General features: G+C 47.2%; 1 protein-coding gene across 8 annotated transcripts in view; it reads left to right on the forward strand.

The window, feature by feature from the left end:
- Nucleotides 1–22,810, forward strand: part of Agap1 (ArfGAP with GTPase domain, ankyrin repeat and PH domain 1) — a 459,873-nt gene that overhangs the window by 306,749 nt on the left and 130,314 nt on the right. For 6 of the 8 annotated variants that reach the window (XM_036173288.1, XM_036173289.1, XM_036173290.1 and 3 more), the window contains one exon: nt 13,974–14,132. The exons of the other annotated variants lie outside the window; for them this stretch is intronic. In XM_036173288.1, the coding sequence (XP_036029181.1) occupies nt 13,974–14,132 (159 nt within the window). The remainder of the gene's footprint in view (nt 1–13,973; nt 14,133–22,810) is intronic. 8 annotated transcript variants of the gene reach the window in all.

A 22,810-nucleotide genomic window follows, 5' to 3' on the forward strand; every position in this document is an offset into this window, starting at 1 on the left:
TAAATAAGTATTTAAAAAATTAGTTTAAAACGTTATCAAGTAGAAATAAGCATGATTAAAGACAATTTTGATGAAGACATTACGGGAAAAAATTACTGCCATTGAGCAGGGCCATCTGAAAGTCAAACACTGAGCTGGGTGGAAGAGAAAACTTTACAAACACACAAAATACTTCTTAAGAAATGCTGAGATAGGAGAGCAGTCCTGACCTAAGCAAAGCTCAGGGTTGTAGACCTCTAAGAACAATGCAGAATGCTGGGAGACAGGGTGGGTGCTCCCTTCTCAGGACAAACAACCCTGACCGCTGGAAGCCTATTCCAAGCCTGATTGTTGCTAGCCAATAATAACAGAAATAATAATAATAAAGACATTTGGTTGGCTGCATATGGAGGTATAGAATATTTCTGTCTACATAGGTTTTTGAAAACAATTACTTAAAGATCTGCTCCAGCAAAAATAAATGATAAAATCAAAGCATCCAGGAAAAAAAAAAAAATGATTGCAACCTGGCTGAAATCCCTTCCAGGGCACATCTCTCCCTCTTCAGAGGTGGCTTCCCTCAGGATACCCAGCAGGGGCTTCATTTCTGTTTCTTCCGCTAGGAGCTTGTGGGAGAGTCCCTGAGTTGCCATGGTAACGGGGAATTACCGGAAGCCGCATTTTGATAGTCTCCGCAAATTTTAATTCCTAAAATCCTTCCAAAGAAAGAACTGAAATATCATTTCATATTTTCTTTACTGAGTTTTTAGCCACAACCTGGTTTGGCAAATGTAGGTCCACACCCGTGACAGAATTCTATCAGCCCTAGGGATAATTGATAGTTCAGTAGAATGTAGGCAAGCTGAGTGTAGCCACCTTAGGGCCTCCCATGTGGGTCTGTCTGCAGCTCCCTCCATTCCCCAGACTCTAACCTCTGTGCTTTTGGCTTCCGTGACTTCCCGAGTCCTATCATTGGTTCGCAACAGTAATTAAGCTGGGGGAGGGGTGGCTGAACGGTGTTTGAAATGCTTGGTAGGGGACAGATGGCATATCTGGATCCCTGTGCCCCACTAGACACCTTATTGACAGGGCAGTGCTAGGCGGCCTGGGAAATGTTCTTTGGGACTTTTCTCCATCTCCATGGAGGCCTCTGCCCTCTTCTGCGCCCTGTCATCAGTTTGTGGACGACTCTGGCTGCGACATCTTTGTTCTGGGACCACAGCTTATCTTCTTGTTCCTATAGCAGGTGTCTTTGTTGAGTTTCTGCAATTATGTTTTTTTCAACCTGCCCAGGTTAGCACCTCAGCCCTATAAGAGGGACCCTTACCCCTTTTCCTCCGCCTCCCCCACTTGAGGTCCCCACCAGTTGGAGGCAGGCCAGCCCGCGGGAGGGCTAGGCTGATGCTCTGAGTACGTGGGGGAGGGTGGACACGGAATGTGTTTTGAGTATTGAACTGCCGTTGACATCTACAGTCTCAACCATGCTGTTTTCTCCACACTTCAGCAATCAGGACATCCAGCAAACCCATAAAAAACCAAACTAATAGCATGAATATTCAGTGACCTAGAATACTAATTATTGTCATGAATATTAATGGGATTGGACTTGCGCTCTCCTCGTTCTCTCCCGTCCTCTTCCTCCCTCGCTCCCTCTCTCCTTTTTTCCACTTAGCCGGCTCTAAGGATGGGTCATAATGAGAGCATTTAAGAGGGAGCGCTCTCCGCCGTGACAGGGACCGGGGCAATAAGGAGAGCTTGATTAACGCGCGCACTTGGGGGAGACATGAGAGGCTTCACGTGGGCCTGTTCGGGGGAGGCGGCGAGGCACCGGCGGCTCTGTTGCTGCTCCCGGAGATTAATGAGGCCTAAGAGTGCATTAGGAACAGTGACAAAGGTTTGATCTAATGGGCTCAGTCATTTTTCCTTTGAGTGACAGACGCACAGAAGTAATTGGCTGTGCAGAATGGCAGCTCATTGGCGGTACTTAAGGATACATTATCCCCGTTGTGTGGCCCGCAGAGGCTGTTTATCAAAACTGCTCACACTGCAGACGAGGGGTTGCTAAGCTGCTGTTACAGTGGTAATAGCTATTAAAGGAAAAAAATAACAACACAGCGTCCAAATGAGATCCGTTGTTGTGTCAGAGAGACAAAGTTTTTCTTTGTTTAGTTTCAAATGGTCTAGAAAACATTTTAATAACTCCAGTGTATGGGTGGGCAGCGCTGGTCTGCAGGTCCCCTGCCTGTCTGTAGAACGGCACCAGGTCCGAATGTCCTCCAGCCTGGCCTCTCCTGGCCCTGCTTGCTTACCCAGAATTCCCCATGCTTTGGACTTTGGTTGCAACACTCTACCCTCTGATACGGAAATGAACACTTCTGCTAAACACCCTTCAGAAAGATGGAAGAATACTAGTCACACAAGGCAATTGCTTGGGGATTACTTTCCTTAAAAAAAAAAAAACAAAACAAATTATCATAAGGTACTTGCTTCTGGGAAACAGATTTATTAGAATAAGTTGTGATGGCTCTTTAGTTTTGGGCAAGAAATAATTGTTTGGTGAGGGTTCTGAGACTGAAGCTTCCAGGCCATGGGGAATCTGGTACAGGGAGTCAGAGTGCTTGCTGAGCATCCGGCAGATCGGAGCAGAGGCTGCTTTTTCGTGGCTCTTCATCTTCCAGATGCTTTTTTTTTTTTCATAATGTGAGAAACAAGTGATAAATATTGAGGAAGGGATTTTGTTTGTTTGTTTGTTTGTTTTTGTTTCTTGTGAATGACATACCCTCTGTTCAAGACCATTGGTATGTAATTCTAAAGGAAATGGGAATATGCTTCCAATTTAGGGAGACCTTCCCTGAAAACTTGAACTATCAGTAAAGTGTTATTTTGTGTAAGTTCTGACAGCGACTAGATTCTACGGGATCTCCATGCAAGATGTACTGAGGATGTTCTGGGCCCTGAGCTATGCGTTTCTATGGTAACCCGTGAGCCTGTAAGTAAATAAAAGTGGCTCTGGAAATTTTCTCACCTTGAAAGCATGGGTTCAATGCTTCCTCTAATGAAACCGTAGGACATGCCAGTGAGATGAGCCTGGGGCAGGCAGAAGCCATAATCCCTGTTGCTGCCTCAGCAGCCTTCTAGAAAAACAGCCCATGAGCAGACCTCAGCATGGACTAGGGAGAAGCTCAGTAGGAGTTGAGTCTTCAATCTGCCTATCTTCCCACACTGACACAGGAGAGCCACTGAAAGTCATCCTGACATTTTGCCAGTCTCCCAACCTTCTGGCGGGTGGCTCTGTGAGGACCCACCTTGTGGACAGTTTTATCTTTCTGAAATGCATCTAGGCCATGGGAAAAGCACAAATGCCTTAGTTCCCACGCTAACGCTATTGCTTATTGCTCTATGATGTCATTCTGTTGAGGTGAGATGTGTTCTATAAGAACTAGGGACAGGGTGGGGAAGAGGGAGAGGGTAGAGGTAAGCACCTCTGAGGGTAAAGCCACAGGGCCACCGTGGCCTCTTCCCTGGGAGCGACGAGAGTCAATTCCCTCACAATAGTCCTGTGGAATCAAAGTGTATTCTGTGCATGAGGCACCTGTGAACTGATCACATGAAGGAGAAAGAATTCTTTAAAGTGTTCTGGAGAGATGGCTCAGAGTTAAGAACACTGACTGATCTTGCAGGGGACCCAGGGCTGGGTTCTCAGCACCCCCATGTGGCAGCGCACAATCATCTGCAACTCCAGTTCTGGGCCCCTGACACCCTTTTCTGGCTGCTGCAGGCACTACTCACATGTGGTGTGCATACATGCAGTCAAAACACTCGTACACATAAAAAAATAAATAAAAGAACATTTAGGCATGGCAAATAAGAATGAACATTTGGTTCTTTGGAAGTTGAGCCAGATAAGAAGGGCCAGGTATGAATAACCTGGGAGGTTTTTGTAAAACTGATTTTCTGAATACATGACTGTATGCTGTTGGTTTATACAAAAAGCCCAGGTTTTGAAATCCTTTCGTATAGTGGTTCCATTGAAATGGGTTGGAGCCAAGCAAGCTTCGGGATGGTTTTTCCTTAGATGCCCTCAGGATTTTCCCAGCACGCGCTCTGTAAGCAGATGAAAACTGGCAAAATGGAGGGTTTGTAATGCTGAACTTTGAGTGGTGTGGCTAGGGGCAAAAAAAGGTGTTGCCATGGGAATACAGTTAAGTTCATTTCTAAATCAAATCTCTTGGGTGGGAACTCACCTTCAGAGATACTCAGCACCTTCAGATCATTGGTTGTGCCAATGATCTGTTGTAGCCATCCCAAAGAAGACTAGTCACTAGTGATGGAATGCTAGCGGGTAGTCTGCTCTCCTACTCACTGTCAGCCCCTTACTGTTCCTTGTGTCCCACGCGTACGTGTGTCATCTCCTTCTCTACTCCCCCTTATAAACCACGCCTCTGGCCAGTTAGCACAGAGATCACCTGACCTCTGCATCTTGATCGTGGGCTTGTCATTGAGTTGTTCCCAGTGCTGAGTACCTCTCTGTCGACGTCATTAGATGAGTTAGTGAGCTCATGTAAAGCAAAGCCAGCTGCAACCCCAAAGCAAGCATAAGTCACTGGATGGGACAGTGAGATTCTACCACCAGACGAACAGGAGCACACACAGATCTCCTAGATCTTGAAGAATTAGCTGTGCCGCCATTTTTTAAACTTTTACTTAAAAGTTAGTATATAGACTCTAGGGGAAAGGAAACCCCACTGTTGATGAGACTCCTAACTACTAAGATCTTCAGAGGCTTGGCTGGTTGCATAATTTTAGTATCCACAAGGATGATCTTGCCATCATTATCACGTTCTTTATCTTTTTTTGTAAAATGTGGAGTGCATTGTTCTAATATTGTCCAATCCTCTTTGGGGCATTGGTAATTAAGAAAATCTATCCAAACATGGATCAGAAAGATCTACCACTCACCCCAGTCCTAACCTCTGAGGAGTTATGTTAGGAGAGCCCAAGGGGAAACTAAGGAAAGAACCAGAGTCACCTTGAAGAGCAGTGTGGGAACGCCAGTTGCCTACTTTGAATCAACAAGCTCAAGTTATGGATTTAAAAATTCAATGATGATTATGTGACAGTGTAGGAAGACAGTTTCTGTCAAAGATGTCTAACACAGAGCCAGCAAGATGGCTCCACAGGTCAAAGGACTTGCCACCAATCCTGACAACCTGAGTTCAGTTCCTGGGACCCTCATGGTTTCCCACAGATTGTCTTCTGGCCTTGTTGCGCTTGTACCCACATACATGCACCCAATAATTTTTTGTGAAAGCCATGAAACATAAAGTATCTTTCCTATGGTAGTAGCTGAGGAAGACATCGGTATGTGTGCAGTAAAGTGCTGTCCTGGTTGGTGCAATGCCAACCGACTTAGCACTCAGTACTCACCTGGCAGAGTTGGTTTTAAGGCATATATGCAGTAGAATGGGCTTTTGTTGTTTTTCTTTGGCATCGTGACTAAAAAGAAATCGGACTAGGAATATCTATTTGCAGATTGTAGGGAGCAACTCAACTTTCTAATTCCAGGCTTTTGAAGTGTGAGCGCAGTCATCCTGAGAATGTGGTAGTGAGATACATTTCCCTGCACTGACGTCTAGACCGGCTTTTCTTTCTCTGAGAAACACAATATAGGAAGCAAGTATAGTAGCAGAAAGATGTTCCCTCCAGTGAAATAATCTCAGCTTCATGTCTAGTAATGAGCATGTTGAATGGCACCTGTCTACGGAACAGGAGCCATACATAGCATGCAGGCCCAGGCTCCTGCACCTGAAGAAAAGATGCTGAACATGTCCTTGAAAAAAACAAATCCTCTTAGACTAAAATTCTGGTTACCAAAAGGAGGGCAGCTTTCCAGTGCAAATACTGGAGCAAACAGCCTCCCCCGGCACTTAAATCATTTGTATCTCACTTTTTTATGGTAGTGTTGTGAATTATAGTCTTTTCGGGCTTGTAATTAGAGGATGGAGCAGATGGCGAAGGCCTAGCTGGAAGTGATGTGGCCGTTGGAATAGCCTCTGTTGTCCAGACAGTGATTGCAGTGACCCCGTCAGCTTTGAGAGCCTGGACCTGAGACATACATGTTCCCTGACTGTTGGTAGATCGAAGGCTGCGGTAGAGAAGTGGACTCTCTTCCACTAGATTCTGATCGTGATTTGGTTTGGGGGTTTTCATCTTAGAATTCTACTGTGTCAGTTTCCAGCTTGATGCTTACAGGGGCTATTCAGGCTTCTCCCCATCTCCTGGCGTGCATGGAAGTTCATGGTCATCTCTCTCTAATAATTGAAGCAATGAATTGTTTCATCCTTATTTAATTAGTAAAGCCAAAGCCACAGATTGTTTGGGGGTTTTTCCCCCTCTTTAGTTAAACTCTTTGGTAAAGTTACATCCTGTTTGTAAAGATAGACAGAAATTGAATAGGTGATGAAAATGTATTTTAAAGGGATGATTGTTGATGAATGTATACTTGAACGCTGTGGAAAGCCATCTTCTCAGAGTATGTATTTTTTTTTTTAATCAGAGCAGGCTATTTTTAATGTACTAAGCCTATAGCTGAAAAGAGGAAGTGTGCCTTTGATGTCATTTGGGGATGCAAACATCCTCCTTCAATAGACAAGCAGCGTCTTTTTCATGCTCGTCTGAGATCAGTTCAGGCAACATACTGATGCTCATTCAGATATAAATGCCATATTCACTTTGAAATGCAAATTGTTTAAAGAAAAATAGCATATGGTGGAGGTAAGTATCTTTTCAAATCAACTCTTACACTTTAGGGAGGTAAGTACAAGGAAAATTATTCTTTGGAGAGAATCGGGGCTTTTGACACAGGGAGGCTTGTGCTCATCAAGACGGGTGGCTAAGCACGCACACATATCCATATCAAGGGAGAGGAGCTGGGGAGACATGGATTAGCATGGTAATGCTTCTGCCCCTGCTAATCAGGCCAGCCCCAGCTGATCCCAGAAGGGAGTGTTCCAGGAAACTCCCTCCCTGAGCCCAGAGCCAGCCAGGTAGCTAGTAATGCCTGGATTTCTTGGGGATATTTGGGAGGAAGTTCCAGATGAAAAGCCAGGTAGATGTTTCAGGGTCTTGTCCTCGGACTCAAAGCTGCTGCTGCTGCTGGGAAACTTCCTAACCCAGTCCCTGCCTGTGCTTCTGAAGTGGCATCTGCAGTCACCGACTACCAGGGCAGTGGTTTTCGTTGTTTAACTTTGGGAGGAGGGTAAACGTGACTGACGTAATGTTTGTGTAAAAAGTACAAAGCCCAAGCTGTCAAGATGGCTCAGCAGATTTTTAAAAAAAAAAAGCACCTGCCACACGACCCACACCCTGAGTGTGGTTCCTGAGACCCACATTGTAAAAGACTAGAAGCAGCTTGCTCGCTCGCGCTTTCTCCAATTGTCCCCTGACATCCGCACGCACTCTGGCAAGGATGCACCAACACACATACACACACACACAAAATTAGTTATTTAATTAATTAAAAATAGCTGAAGAAATTGAAATATTCTGAACTGCAGCTGAGTGTGCACATGGCCAGTACTGGCAGCCCCGGTGCCCCCTTGTCCCCGCCTCCAGTGCACACACGGGTGGCCCCCTCTGGCTAAGCATGCCGTGGGTAGGACATGCACGCCTCTAGAACCCAGCCCTAGCAGCCTGAGTCCTCCTTGCTGTCACCTGCTCCATGGTCTGGCTGCCCCCCTCCTCCTGCCATTGGTCAGTGGCTCCTCCGTCCTTGGCGTGGTGTGCCCTTGGAAAGTGGGTACAGCTGCTGACATCCAGTGTGAGACTACAGAAAAAGAACCGCAGTGAGCAACTTCTGCGTTTGTGTAGACGCGTTTGGATGTCTCTGGATGTCTCTGGGCATGTGACTTGGTGAGGGTGGGGGGTTGAAAGGAGAGGCAGAACATTGAGAGAAGTGACCTGGACTAGGACGTTCTGTGGAGCTTTGCCTCAAGAGGAGTCAGTCAAAAGAAGGGTCGGGTTGCCCTGAGAGCGCAGTGTGTCCTCCATCTCTCCAGAGTCCAAACTCAGCTTTGCAGTGTTGCCAGGAGGCCTTCCAGGACCTTCCAGCAGGGGGAGCTCACTGCCCCTTATACCCTCTGAAGGCTTCTATGTCTCTGCTGTGAGTGGGGGACCCTATGATTGTCTGATCCCTTCAGGTAAACCAGATTACAGGTTTCTTAAGGACAAGCATACCAAGTGCCGAGGGACTGAGTGAGATGAGACCAGGGCATCTAAGAAGAGGCCAGTACCAGGCATCAGGGGCAGGAACAATACAGGAGTCAAGTTCACCCTCTTTGTGCTCCAACTGTGGCTGAGAAGGCTTAGGAGCCAGAGCAAATGACAGTTCGTCCCAGAAACAGCGATAACCAGAAGCTCAGCATTGTCGCCAGCCCAGGCCCAGTTCTTACAAGGTGACAGAGCACATAGCATAGGGTTACAGTACAGAACCCGAATCTCAGGATTCCCCAGTCTTTCCTAGTGGGGTGCAAACCAGTGATCCCTATGTTTGCAGTAGAAAGTGACAGTATTATCACAGGTGGTAGGAAACTCTGCCCTTCTCTGGGGAATACACTGCCCCTGTCATCGGTTTGCTCTCTAGACACCCTTGGGAAAAAGTGACACAAAACAAGAAGGTGCTGGTGGCTACACCCACAAGATGTGAGAAAGACCAAGGTCCGGAGAGAGCTGCTTGCCCGCCTTCACGAAGTGGGGCCCAGAAGTGAGGTAAGGCCACAGGAGTGTCATGGTGCAAGAGGAGAAGAGTCTGATGTCCTTAATCCAGCAGACTCGGCCCCGAGGAGACCAGTGGCCCCGTGGCCCCGGGGAACAGAAGCTTCTTTTTCAGGCACTTGTCTGTGATTGCCTTGAGCCTGGTGCATCAGAACCGGTCACAGGTCCCTCCTCCATCCCAGAACCATCCAAGAGGAACCTAATATGGCTTTCAGTAGGTACTAGCTGTGGGGCTGCCAACTCCTCCACATCCCAGGCATACCAACAAAATGCTAAATAGCACAGCATGCATGTGATCTTTTAAGAGGTTGCCTATTCAATAGAGACCTACTCCAGACTTTCCTGCTGGGCATTCCTGGGGCTCTGGGTTTGCATGGCTCTCTGTGGGCCATGAACATGTTCAGCTTGGAGCCAGCAACTCCAGCTTGGGGTGTGATTGTGTCTTGAGCGTCTCCTGGCATATTTAGTTTGTAGTCGGTCCTATTGACCATCATGCACTTGGCTATTCTAACACTGGGTAGCAAGAGCTCAAAACATACTCTAGTCATAGCTGAGTACAGTAGGTACAGATTTCACTAACTGTGTAACAACATCAGCACCATATAGTTACAGGGTCCCCAGCCCTTCAACATAATGATAGGGAGCAAAGCCAGCCCCTGTATCACTTGGCATACTTCAGCATGGCTTTGAAGGTATCTGAGACGGTGCTTATACACACTTCTATCTTAAGTGGTCTTGAGGTCAAGGTCCTTAGCTCTCAGACAGTCAGACAAAATCATCAGCATCCTTTACAGATAAGGACTCCCACTTCTTGGCCTAATTAATAACTCACCAGCATGAAGTGAATTGCCATCCAATGAGAGCCTTGAGTGCTTGGAGAATAAAAGTATCTTAAGTGTAGCCGCTCATTGTGTGTGTAGGTGTTTGCAGGAGTGTGAGCTCTTTATGTGGTGTTATAGGCAGGTCCTGCCAGGTACTCCCCTGTGAACACTGGGCATGGGGACAGTAATATTTGTGCAATTAGTGATGGTCACTTAGGAACAGAAATGGAACTACATGTTACATGTTCGAGGGTGTATTTAAAAAAGAAAGAAGAAGCATTAGGTACTGCCATAGTCGGCTTTACCTGTCATGGTGACAGAGCCTAGAACCACCTGAGAGGAGAGTCTCAGCTGATGGATTGCCCAGATCGTATTGGCTTGTGGTGGATGTCCTGATTATTGTTTGAAATAAGAGAGGCCAGCCCACTGTGAGCAGCACCATCCCCTAAGCTGTACAAGAACGCTAACTAAACATGCATCAGTCTGTGAGCCAGTAAGCAGTGTTCCTCCATACTTTCTGCTTCAAGTTCTTGTTTGAGCTCTTGCCCTGACTTCTCTCAGTGATGGACTGTGACCAGTAATTATCAACTAAATGAAGAATTTCCTTACCTAAGCTGCTTTTTCTGCTTTTGGTTGGTGTGTTTTTATTATAGCAACAGAAAAAAATTAGAATAGAAATTGTGCCCTGATATAATTAGAAATGGGTATAGGTACTATTAAAAAAAAAAATACTCTGTAAACATTGTAGGCTTGGTTCCTTTGCCTGGCAGACTTTCTGAAGACATAGAAATGCTTCAAAGTGTGACTACTGGCCAGAGATGTGTGTCTGGGACTGTATCCTGGCCCTAGTGGGCCAGCTTACCACATCCATGTGTTATGTGCAGCCACAGACAGTGGTTTGTCCCCAGGTTTCACATTTCTCCTTATATGTTTATGTTTAAAAACAATACTTGCTTATGGACTTCTGAACTGTATATTAGGTGTAGAAACATCATTTCCTAATGTTCATATTTTTCTTATTTTCAGTTTGACAGATACATTCCTGTGTCAGCCCTGAGGGTATCTTTTTTTTTTTTTTTTTAATGTGTTGTCATTGTTTTGAGATGAGATCTCATTAGATAGCTTGGAGCTCACCGTGGAGGCCAGGCTGGCATCAAAGGCCATCCTGTTGCCTTTGGCTCCTGAGTGCTGGGACTGTAGGTGTGTGTCACCACGCCTGACAAAGAAAACATTTTTGGTTTATTGTGTCACAATCAGTACAAGTCACATGGAAATCTAATAAATTAGTACATATAAATACAGAGTTTTACTCTCATGGAGGAGAATCAGAATTGTTAGCTTTCTGGCATATTTCCCCCTGTGTTTGGAAAACTCTTTAATTTTGAGTCATGAGAGACCAGGAATCAGCGGGCAGGGTGTTAAGTCGATGGCAAGGCCGGGGTTTGAGAAAGTCAGCCCATACTGTCTCAGCTCATTGTGCCAGGAGCAAAGCCAGGATCGCAGCTGGCAGACACTGGCATGGCCAAGTAATTCCAGAAGTCGTAAATTTTAATTTTTTATTTCTTGGGGCATTTTATGATCAGAGGACAACTTGAGAGGGTCAGTTTTCTCCTTCCTCTGCGTGTGTCTCAGGAATCAAGCTCAAACCTTCAGAAAGGTTTGCTGAGCCAGCTGCTAGCCCAAACCTTGGACTGTTCAGTTGTTATTGTCATTTTGAGATGGAATCTCCCAAATTTTATTCTACTTTGGGTATAAAATCATTGTACCTAAGCAAAATGTTACCTGTAAGCACTTCCTGGACACTCCTCGAGGCCATAGGTCTAGGCACCCAGCTCAGGATTCTGCCTTCAAAACTGTGGTCACATACACCTTAAGTTGTGTTCCAGTGTAGTCTCGCCATTGGGATCTGGGGTATTTGGGGAAACGAGGGCTTCTGGGTACCTGCTTTCTCAGAGCAGCCAGGATGGCTAGGAGGTCCTTGGCCACCTAAGGGTCCACTTGGTTCCCTGGGGACTCACCCCTGTTCAGAGGTGAGCTCTGTGCCAAACCCCAGGGCTGCCTCACCAGTATCTTAATCCATCTAGATTGTGCTTAAATTTCATGTGACAGACAGCAGGAGGTTTGCAGTTGAGAGGAGCAGCCAGGAAGGAGTGCGTAGGCAGCCTTGGCCCGTGCTTTCTGTGGCACGTATAATAAGAAAATCTGCTTCCTTCTCCAGAGTTTGCCATCGGACCACCAGGCAAAGCCCTGGCAACCCTGAGCTGGTCCTTCTAACATCTCCATTTGAATGTTTTGTGCTGCTCCTGTGGGTTCAGAAGGACTGGCCGCCTGGGCAATCCAAGTGTCCCACCAAGGCCTGTTTCCACAGACAGTGACGAAGACTTAGGAATCCTTTCCTTGGCCTTTCAGGAAAACCACGGCAGAAGGTTATAGGTCTATGGCATGTAGACCCACCCTCCAGCAAGGGTGTCCAGCTTCCAGGTTACATGGGCTGAAGAAAGTTATGAATGTAGCCGAACACAAAATTACTTACATTTTTTTACATTGTATTTATTTATTGTAACTTGATTACCCCAGTCTCAAGTGCGAACTTTGTAGATGACAGTGTCAAAAGTTTGGGCACCTGTTAGTTTCGTTTCTGTCACTGTGATAAAATGCCCTGATGAAAAGCAACTTCAAGGAGAAAGGGTTATTTCAGCTCCCAACTCCAGGTTGTAGTCCTTCACTGCAGGAAGTCAGGGCAAGAATTAGAAGGTCAGGAGCAGAGAGATGAGTGTGCCCATCCTTCCTGTTCAGCACATTTTGTACACTCTTGTTACAGTACAAGGCCCAAAGCCAGGGAAGGGAGCCACCCTTACTGAAGCTACCTACCGTCCCAGGTGATTCTAAAGTATGTCAAATTGGTGATGAAAGCTGACCATCACGACATCCTTGTTCGAGAATGGACAAAGGAAACATTGGCTGTGATGGTGAGCACTATCATCATCATGGACCAAAGATGGACACGTTCATTTTGAGTTTCTCAGGTGTTTGGGCCTTGGGGGCCTAAAGTTGGCTTAAAATGCATGTAGGCAGAATCATCCTGACATGTTGCTAATTGGCAGTAGTCTCTGTAGACTGCATAGGCTTAGAGGACCTGGAAGACCAAGAAGGAGTCTCTTCCTTCACTCCCTTCAGTGGCCTTCTTCGGGTGTTTCATCATGGCAATGAGAAAAATAATCAGTGCAGGCTTCACTTAGCATAATGTGCTGTGTGCTCCATACTGCCTCTTAGCAGAGAGCTCTAACTTGCATGTGTGCACGTGCGTTCTTGGGCAAGTGCATGAGAATGCATATTCTTCCAGCCCTATCCCTAGCCACCAAAATCAGAACTCTGATTTTTTTTTTTCTAAGCACCTGGTTTTCAAGGAGAAAAATCTGAAAGTTGTCCAGTCTTGGGAACTAGTAATGGGCCACTCACTTAACCACCCACCTCATGAAAACTTTCCACTGAAACAGTTTAGAACTTGCTGGGTTCTGAACCAAAACAACTAGGAAAATTAAAAATTATGAAACCAGTAGCTGGGCATACCTCTCTGTAAGTTTAAGGCCAGCTGGTCTACGTAGTAAATTCCTGGACAGCCAGGGCCATGTAGAGAGACCCTGACTTTTAAAAAAACACCAATATCTCCAAAGATCCACGTATCTCTCTAACAGACCCATTCACAAGCTGTGGGCATGATTGGCTGAGCCTTAGAAAAAAAGCACCTAATTATATTTTTGAGTCTAAAATTGGTGTGACCAATAACGTATTTTGATGTTGAGCAACTTAATCAGATCATTAAGCCTACGACAGAACTCTCTTTCTTCACTGTCTGTATGAGCTCTGAAGCCACTGGGGTTATGTTTTTGTTCTGCAGAATCTTTACAAGGACAGGAGTCAGGGTTTCCACCTCCCTGGTGCCTCTACAGGTTTGGTATGTGTTGATCATACAGGATAGCTACCCCATGAACAACAACGTTCCCTGGTACCAGACAGTTGACTCCCAGTGGGTGAGCCTATGTGAATGGATTAGTAGGAGCAGCCTCCCATAGTATTCTTCTTGTCCTGTGGTGGCTCTTCCCCAGGACCAGCTGGTTCTCTTGTCTTAGAGATGGTAGTAGGGCCACCCGTCTGTAATAGTTTTGTGGACAATTGTCTTCCTTCACCTTTGCTCAATGGCGCATTGTTGGGGCTCACAGCACCCTTTTCCTCCATGATCTTGTGCTACATGATGCGTCCTTCGATTTGCCTCATAGGCAAGATGACAGCAGAGTGCAAAGGTCGGGTACGTGTGCCAGCGTGAAGCCCCATAGGCGAGGTCCTGCTGGCTCCTGTGGTCTGCAGTCCGTGGTGGTGTTCATCTGACTTGTTTATTCCTAGGGAATGTCACTAGTGCGTCTGGGTCTCAGATGGCAAGCGGCATCAGCCTGGTCTCCTTCAGCAGCCGACCCGACAGCACGCACCAGCGCTCCTACTCAGTCTCCAGTGCCGACCAGTGGAGCGACGCTGCAGTCATTGCAAACTCAGCCATCAGCAGTGGTAAGAGGGGGTGCAGACCGTGGTCATCGCCAGGCCCTCTGTGAAAGCCAGAGGCTGGGCCCCATGCCCAGGGCGTCCATGCTCCACAGGGAGCATGGTGCCATGGGGCTGCTATGACAGTGGCACACATGTCTCACCAGTCATCTGTGAGCACTCTGTCCTTGATCTCCTGTCTCATGTACATCCCATCATTCATCCGTTCTCCTCTGGTCAGGGTGTAGACCTTGAATCCTCCTCACTGGCCAGATTTGGACACTGGGGCTTCGGATGGGGCAAGTATCTCGCCTGTGGTTGTGGAACAGGGATATAGTGAAGTGGAAAAGGGATGTCCGGTGTTTCATGGCAGTCTTCTGCCCTGTGCGAATTGCCAGCGTCTCACCATCTGCACATGGTTTGTACTGCTCAGTCAGTTCATTCTGCCTCTTAGTCTTCAGGGTTCCTGGGGGAGCATCTAAGTTCTGGGGAATCCCCTCTGCCATCATCTCTCCTGGAGTCCCACAGTTCTTGGGGGACAGATGTGGCACCCTGGAAACCGCCTTTTGACGTATGTGTGACAACATGAATTATGCAGTGTGCCCGTGAGCTGACTGGTACAGCTCGCTTTGCCTGTGGCATTCTGTCTGTGGCCTGTTCACCGGTATTTAAGGGAATTCCCACTGTTGTATGTAATCTATCAGACCGGGTTTGAGAGTCATTTTAGCATAATTTGTCCTAATTAAAAGATTCCACGTCAGGTCTTCCCTGTGGACCCACCAGCTGCTGCAGCAGGACGCTTTGCTTTGGGTAAACACCATCTTATTTCTGGTTGTTCCACAGTGCTCCAGCAGACGGGGCCAAGCAGATGCTTCCAGGCCAGACTGCCCAAAAGCAAGAGAGGAGTGGGGTCAGGAAAGGAGATCTGAACCAAGGAGTATCTGACAGACACTTCCCAGGAGTTGGCAGAAGGGCAGGAGCCCAGGCTGCTCCCAAACACTAGAGTACCATGTACCACCTCCCTCTGGTTAGTACCATCCCACCATTAGTGCACAGATCCATCAGGGGCCAGCCCCAAGCCCACCATTTTAAAGGATCCTGTGGGACACTTAAGTAAAATGTGTGTGTGCCAGTGCGTAATAAGGCCTCGCATCGCCAAACACTCCCCTTCGGTGCTTCATGGTAATGACCAAGGAGCAAGCCTGAGGGCTGTCCATCATGTTTTCTGTTTGCTTAGTTGATACAGATCGCTTTCTTCACCACATGACCTCACCCCCACACACGCCACCCGTCTCTGGTCTGTACGTCAAGGTTATCAGCAGCTTGCCCCACGGCAGTGGTGCAGCCAGGGCCCAGAAAACGTTAGACCTGACCTCCACCAGCATAGTGAAGGGCTTATGTCTTCTGGCCCAGCACTAGAAACCTGTTTTCTCTGCCCTCTCGTCCACCCTAAATTAAGATTTCAGCTTCAGAGAACTTTTCAATCTTTCCCCTTTGACACACAGGTACCCCTGGGGCTTCTGGCTCTAAGCAGTTGCAAGCAAGTCCTAATTAGATAGATGACTTTGTGGTGGGTAGAACCAGAGGAAGGCAGCACTGACGGAATTAAGAGGAGGCAAGAGGAACCCATTCTGGGAGATGGAATGCCCCACTGCTTTATAGCTATTACTGTTGGAGGGCTTTACATTTAAATACCTGAGGTTTAAAATTAAACGTCTAATAGAATTTGGCATTGCTAACGTGAGCCCGGCATCTGCCCTCAGAGAAAATCCAGACAGCTCTGTTCAGGGTTTCAAATTGCCGTCTGCTGGCTTGCGAGCAACACCGGGATTGGATCCCTCTTCCACTAAGTACCACATGCTGCGCCGTGTAATTTTTTAAACGCCGAGTATATTCGTCTTGCACTTCTGCACTGAAAAAGGCTGTTCCAGTAGTACATGAAAAATTAATTTTTTTACATTTTTCCTCACTCTCCTAAGTGTTTGACAGAAGTGATTTTTGCAGCAGGAGAGAATAAAAAACTGGTGGCTGTAAATTCCTGTCCTGGAACCTCTTGTGTAGACGCTTTATGGACCCAGAATTGATCTACATGTCAGATCCTGTTGTGGTCTCAACTGTTTATCACTGTAATGGCAGTAGTGAGCCCGGGAACACCAACTTATAATCCTGGGTGAAAGAAATTGGTGTTTGCAGTCAATGAAGAGGAGCTTAGCATTATTGATAGATTCAGAACAATTATCTCTGCAACAACTATTGGCTGAGGGTTTCCTCAACCCTTACTGGAAGGCTGTAATTTTTTATTTTTTTATTAATCATCGTCTTACGAGTCATTTTCTCTGGAAGTGGTAGGCAGGAATGAGCATTCCTGCTGCGAGCAGGGCCCTGGAGGGCCATCTGTAGCAGACTTGGTTGTCATCGCACACTTCAAGGCAAGATGTTTGTTTTAGATGCATCACCTCTGTGCCAAGGGCGAGAACCAATGTCAAGGCCCCTGTGCATTAGTCTTCCGGTGTTCTGGAGTGTCTGGCCCGATCTGCCACTCCCCCCACCACCACCACAAATACCCATACCCACACCATCCCTTGCAAGTGGCAGCCCTGGCTGATGGCCTCCGCCGTGGCCATTGCTGTGACAGGAGCACCCTCAGCCCTCCTTACCCCTCCTCCCCGACTGTCAGCTTGTGCTGATAGCTCCACCCTTCCCCAGATTGCTTCAGTCCAACAGTTCATCTTCTGACTCGGTGTCTGGCTGCCATGGTGAATGCATTTCGTCATCTGACTTCTCAGCACTCTGCGGTCTCCCTTCAGGCTTCCGGGTTCAGGCAGCTTTGGCACTGTGAGCACAAACACCATTCGGTCTTTTGTGTTTCTACAGGGAAGTTGTACCTGATGTCTCTGTGTGTGTACTTGTCCATGCATGCCTGCACAATTGTGGGGGTGGGGCTCCAGTCAATTATATGCCTTCCTGCTAGGATCTGTGGTTTATTGGTCAGTGGGTCCCGATATGGAAGTGCTTGTTTTGCTAATTTTCAAGTCTTATTTCCCATGGAAATATTCTGCAGGCCTATTTTAATGCGCCGTAGCTCTGGTGATGGGCTGAGCTTTGTAGCTTCTGATGCACCCCATCCAAGAAAGGTCAGCAACCTCGCATTTGAGGACAGAGGGGCTCTAGCTATCTCTGTGGATAAAGACTATAACTCCTTCAGTGTCTTTGTTTTGTCTATCGGCATTTTACTGGCAATTCTAGGACCTGACCAAAAGGTGGCAGTGGTGTGACACCGCTTGGCTTTGACCACATTGACTTAGGCAACTTTAGTTGGAGGGAGGATTAGAACCTGTTTCAAGCCTCATTTCTGACATTCATCCCCTGAGAGTCACACCGGCCTTTCTTACATTCTTTCCTTCTGTGGCTTTGTTTGTTTTCTCAAACCGGACTCCCACGTAGAATTAAGACCTAGTATCCTACAAATTACTTGTCTTTTTTATAGTGCTTACTTTTTTTAGGAAACTATATGATGAAGATATAGGTGTTTTCTCTTCTCCCATGGATCCTGTTACCCTCGTCAGTCTCTCCCAAAGCTTCTTGCATTGGAGACCATCCCCTGGTTAGTCCACCTTCAGCCCCTGTTCAGATCTCAAAGGCTGACACTCTGTCTCAGCTCCCTGCAGGGCAGGGGTCTGCTCCATACACCATGCTAGGCAGCCTCATTAGAAGGATGACCCAGGCTCCCTTCTCTGCATGTGGTCTGAGAGGAAGCAGAAGCTTCCCGGGTAGCCAGCCACAGGGGGAAAGGTGACTTGCTTTCTCTCCTGATCAGAATGCTGGCTGACTTTGTACTCTGCCTCCTTAGTGCCTGGCTCTCAGCTATTTCCAGCTGTAGCTGCTGACCCAGGAGAAGTAGGGCAGCCACATGCCACCCCAGTTACCAGGACAGGGAGCAGTGACTTTCATGCCTGAAGGCCAGCAGGCCTCTTAACACTGCCAGACAGAAGTCTAGGAATGTTTGAAACAGATAGCCAATGTCATGGGTGCTCAGAATCTTCTAGATCACTAGTTCTCTACCAGGAGTGATTTTAGCCACTTAGGGAATAATCATTGATACCTGGAGACATTCTTGATAGTAGCAGTGGTTCAAGAGGGGGGTCTAGTGGATAAGAACCCCAACACAGAGCAGCTTCATGAGCAGGAGTTAGCTGAACCATATAGCCGGAGTGGCCTGGCACGGTCTGAGACAGTATATGGTCTTTAGGCCTGTGTTTCCTCCAGCTCCTGCTAGCACACTTCCACAGGCATCAGTAAGAATTCCTCCTAGGAAGTGGAAGCCAGCTATCTCCTGTGAGGGAGTCACTGCAGGGCCTTGTCCACAGTCAGTTCTACACAGATTCTCCCACGACTACCCCTTGCAGAAATGGTGGAATCTGTAGCTCAGTGGTGATCCAGTTGCTACCACCAGTGGGCACAGCCTGACATTTACTAAGTAGTTCCTGCTTGACAAGGCCTGTCTTAGTTAGGGTTTCTATTGCCGTGATGAAACACCATGACCAAAAGCAACTTGGGGAGGAGAGGGTGTGTTTGGCTTCCATATCCTAAGTCACAGTCCACTGAGGGAAGCCAAGGCAGGAACTCAGACAGGGCAGGAACCTGGAGGCAGGAGCTGATGCAGACGAGGGCCTGTGTAGGCCTCTTTCAAGAGGCAGACATGCATGTACAGGGCATCTAGCCTAACTAACCAATGGGGAGCACATCAGGCTGGATTCGGAGAGGCTGAGTTAATCAGCCCTCCACTCTTCCCTTAGCCAATATTCTCGTCTGCACCAAGAATGCTATATGAGATGGGGAAACCACTCTATCAAGGGCTGGGAAGACCCTGCAGCCAGGGCTGGGCAGTCTATGGCTGTTGGTTACTGTTGCAAAGAGCAAAGGAGATGGGCCTTAGCTATTACCCAATCCTCAGTATTCAGGCTGGAACTGAAAATGAGTCAGAATTTGGAGCTAAAGGCCTGAATTCAGGTTCCACAAGCCTCCTGTACAAACAGCGGTGAAGGGGGACACCTAGCACCCACCGAGTCAGGAGCAAGCCCACTGGGCTCCCTTGTGGAGTTACATTTCTAGGAAGATTTTGGCAAACTGGGATGTATTGAGACTAGAAAGCAGATGGCAGGAGGCAGAACAGTCTCAGAAAGGTTCTCCTGTTGTTGAAAGCGTGATAGAAGATGGAGGCTGGGGGTTAGATGGTAGCTGCAACTGAATCCTTACCCCTGCCTCCGGAGCGCCAATCTTCCTGTTCTACACAATGGCTCTCAGCCTCGCTGCACACTGCCCTCTTGGGTACTGTTGGGGGAAAAAAAAAAAACAAAAAACCCTAAGTCTCTGGGTCATGCCTATAATGGAGCATTTGGAAGACAGAGACAGGAAGATTGTCAAGAGTTTAAGGCCATCGTGGGCTACATAGTGAGTTCTAAGCCATGCTGAACCACAGAGTGAGGCCCTATCTCTAAATATATAAATAGCAAACTTCTGGAACAAAAATTGGAGATGTGGTTCATGTGGGTCGAGATCGACCCGGAGCATTGCAGTGTTCCCCAGTGGTAGGGAGCATGCCAGCTGAGCAGCAGCCGTCCTCCGGCGAAGGCTGCAGTGTGAGCACCCGTCTCCATGTTGTAGTTGTGACTTCCTTTCATCGATGAACTGCTGAGCCCAAATAAACCCTCCTCCCCCGAGTTGCTCTGTCAGAATGTGTTACCACAGCAACAGGAAAAGAAACGGAGGCAGTGATTCATGAGGAAAGTTAGAGGCAAGTTCGGTGGAGATCTAAGAGATGACAGATTTCACTACCTTCACCTAACTAGCAGCTAATGCCATTTGTCCCACAAGTGCTCGTTGACTGATTCCTGTACCAGCCACCACCCTGGACCTGGGAGTGGAGTAGGAGCCACACCGATCCCAGAGTCTCTCCAGGGTGGAGAGCGACAGGTAATCGATGAGGAGACCAATTGAAATGTGTTTGTCAAGTGTCGAGAAAGTGAGAGGAGGGTCAGAGACATCTTCATGATCCGGCCATCCTGAACGCCTGCATGCGCTGGTTACTAAGCATGCTTTTACTGGCCACAAACACACCTTTCATTCATTCATTCATTCATTCATTCATTCATTCATTTGGCAGATCCAGACTGCCCTCCGACCTGGTGCCTATGCTTGAATCCTATACCAGTCGTCCATATTTAGGGGAACCCGTGTATCTGTAGTGAACAGGTTCAGACACGTCATTGTTCCCAAAACAAAGCACCCATGTACTCAGCATCCGTGCTGTATGAGGTATTGAATGGTCTGAAGAGGGTTTCAGATGTATGGGAGAATGTATAGAAGAAGTTCTTTCCATATGAGGAACTTGAACATCCACTGTTTTTGGTGTTCCAGAGGATCCTGGCACCATTGCCTTCCAGATACCAAGGGAAGAGTACAGCAGTAAGCATTTCACCATGTGCAGTGGGGCCCTGGCACACATTGGTAGTGGTCCTCAAGAAGAGAGATATATCACATGTATCTCAGTGCTGTTAAGACCTCTTTAGGCTGAGAACATGTGGTATATACATGGGGTGGGGGTATAGGGTGACTGAGACTTGGCACAAGGTAAACTTGGAGCTCAGTGGGTGGATATCAGGGCAACAGGTGGAGGTGAGACACAAAGGCTTCAAAACATGGCAGTAATATGCCCATATGGCTCCAGGGAGACGGTACTGGGATTTTTAAGTAGGTCAGAATGCACATGAGTTATCATATGAGGAGTGAGAGCCCCAGGCAAGAACAGCAGGGAGTTTGTCTCATCTCCCATCATGTTCCTGGGACTGTAGGTCCAGTAATGTCACAGAGCTTGTGGTGGTCCTCAGTCCCCAATTTAGGAGCCATCTTGCAGAGCAACCAAAGCAGCTTGGGGCCGAAAGGGATCATTTGGCTTACACTTCTTCATCGCTGTTCATCACCAAAGGAAGTCAGACAGGAACTCAAGCAGACAGGAACCTGGAGGCAGGAGCTGATGCAGAGTCCATGGAGGGGTGCTGCTTCCTGGCTTGCCCCTCATGGCTTGCTCAGCCTGCCTTCTTATAGAACCCAGGACCACCAGCTCAGGGATGGCGCCACCCACGGTGGGCTGGGCCCATCCATATCAACCACAGGTTTGCATACAGCCTGATCTTATGGAGGCATTTCCTCAGTGACAGCTCCCTCTTCTCAGATGACTCTAGCTGTGTTGTTTGACACAAAACTTGCCAGCATAGGGACCATTTTTCACTGCTCTACCACAGAACTATATTTTAGTGGCTTCACTTCTTAAAACTTAACTCCAAGACTTTATTCAGTTATTTAGCTGGGTTTGTTGTTGTTGCTTTGGGCCCTCGTATTTCCACTAATGAATTTTCGGGTTTTGTATGAAGCTGGTCTAAGGTTGACAACGTGAGCCCCCATTATCGTTTGGTGGGAAAGCACAAATGGTGTGTCAAATGATGTATTGAATGCGTGTGTTATTTTTCAACTTCAAAGAAGACTGGGTAATCTTCAAGACTTTGTCCCATAGTTCGATGTAACTCTTAGGCCTGGAAAATATACACTTAGAATTTCTGTGGCTTGGTCCGAAACTCAGTCTGGGAATCCAGCAATGTGAAAAACTAATCCCACCATCCCCTGCAGTCATCAACTGTTGGCCTAAAGTTAGGTCCTGCAGGTGTGTGTGTTGTGTGTGGAGGCCGGGGGGTCAACTTCATGTGTTGTTTATTGGAAGACTGTCCACATTGTATTTTGAGATGGAGGTCTCTGTCTTTTGCTTGGCATGTCCCAGCCAACCTGTCTCTACCTTCTGGTCTTAGTTACTCTTCTGTTTTTGAGGTAAAACACTCCAACCATGGCATCTTATGGAAGAAAGGGTTTATCTGGCTTCCAGGCTGGTAATGGTCCATGATGGCAGGGCGGAGGTAGCAGATGTCAGGAACAGCAGCCAAGAGCTCACATCTCTGAACTGCAAACAGGAAGCAGAGAGTGTTGACTTGGAGTGGCCTGTCTGTGGCTTTTTGAAATCTGAAAGCCCACCCATAATGACATGCTTCCTCCAGCAGCCTAAGTCTCCATAAACAGAGCCAACAACCGAGGCCCCAATATTCGAATTCCTAAGACATATGGGTGGATATCTTACTCAGACCACTTAGATATATTCCCCAGTGCTAGAACTTTGTTTATCTGTTTGTTTGTTTATCTGTGTGTTTTGCCTTGAGTATATACCATGTGTGTGCCTGGTACCCACAGAGGCCAAAGGAGGTTGTTGGATCCCTTGGGATTGGAATTAAAGACAGTTGTAAACTGTTGTGTGGCTGCTGGGAATTGAACCTGTGTCCTCTGGAAGACTGACTAGTGCTCTTAACTCCTGAGGCATCTCTTTGGCCCCAAATTGTAGAATTTCAAGTGCATACTACTACACTTTTATATATATATATATATATATTAACATGTGTTTGGAGAATTGAACTCAGGTCTTCAGACTTTCATGGCAAACGCTTTACCGATTGAGCTACCCCTACAACCCTCGGTAAAATCAGAGTTTTCAGCCTCTCCTTGCTTCCTATGTTAGACCTGTAAATGTGTCGAGCCTAAAGGGCATCTGAAAACAAGGCATGAAGAAGAATGAATAGAAATGAGCCATGAGAAAAGGCATCTAGGAG

Source organism: Onychomys torridus, chromosome 23 (genome assembly GCF_903995425.1).
Source record: "Onychomys torridus chromosome 23, mOncTor1.1, whole genome shotgun sequence".
Lineage (NCBI taxonomy): Eukaryota > Metazoa > Chordata > Mammalia > Rodentia > Cricetidae > Onychomys > Onychomys torridus.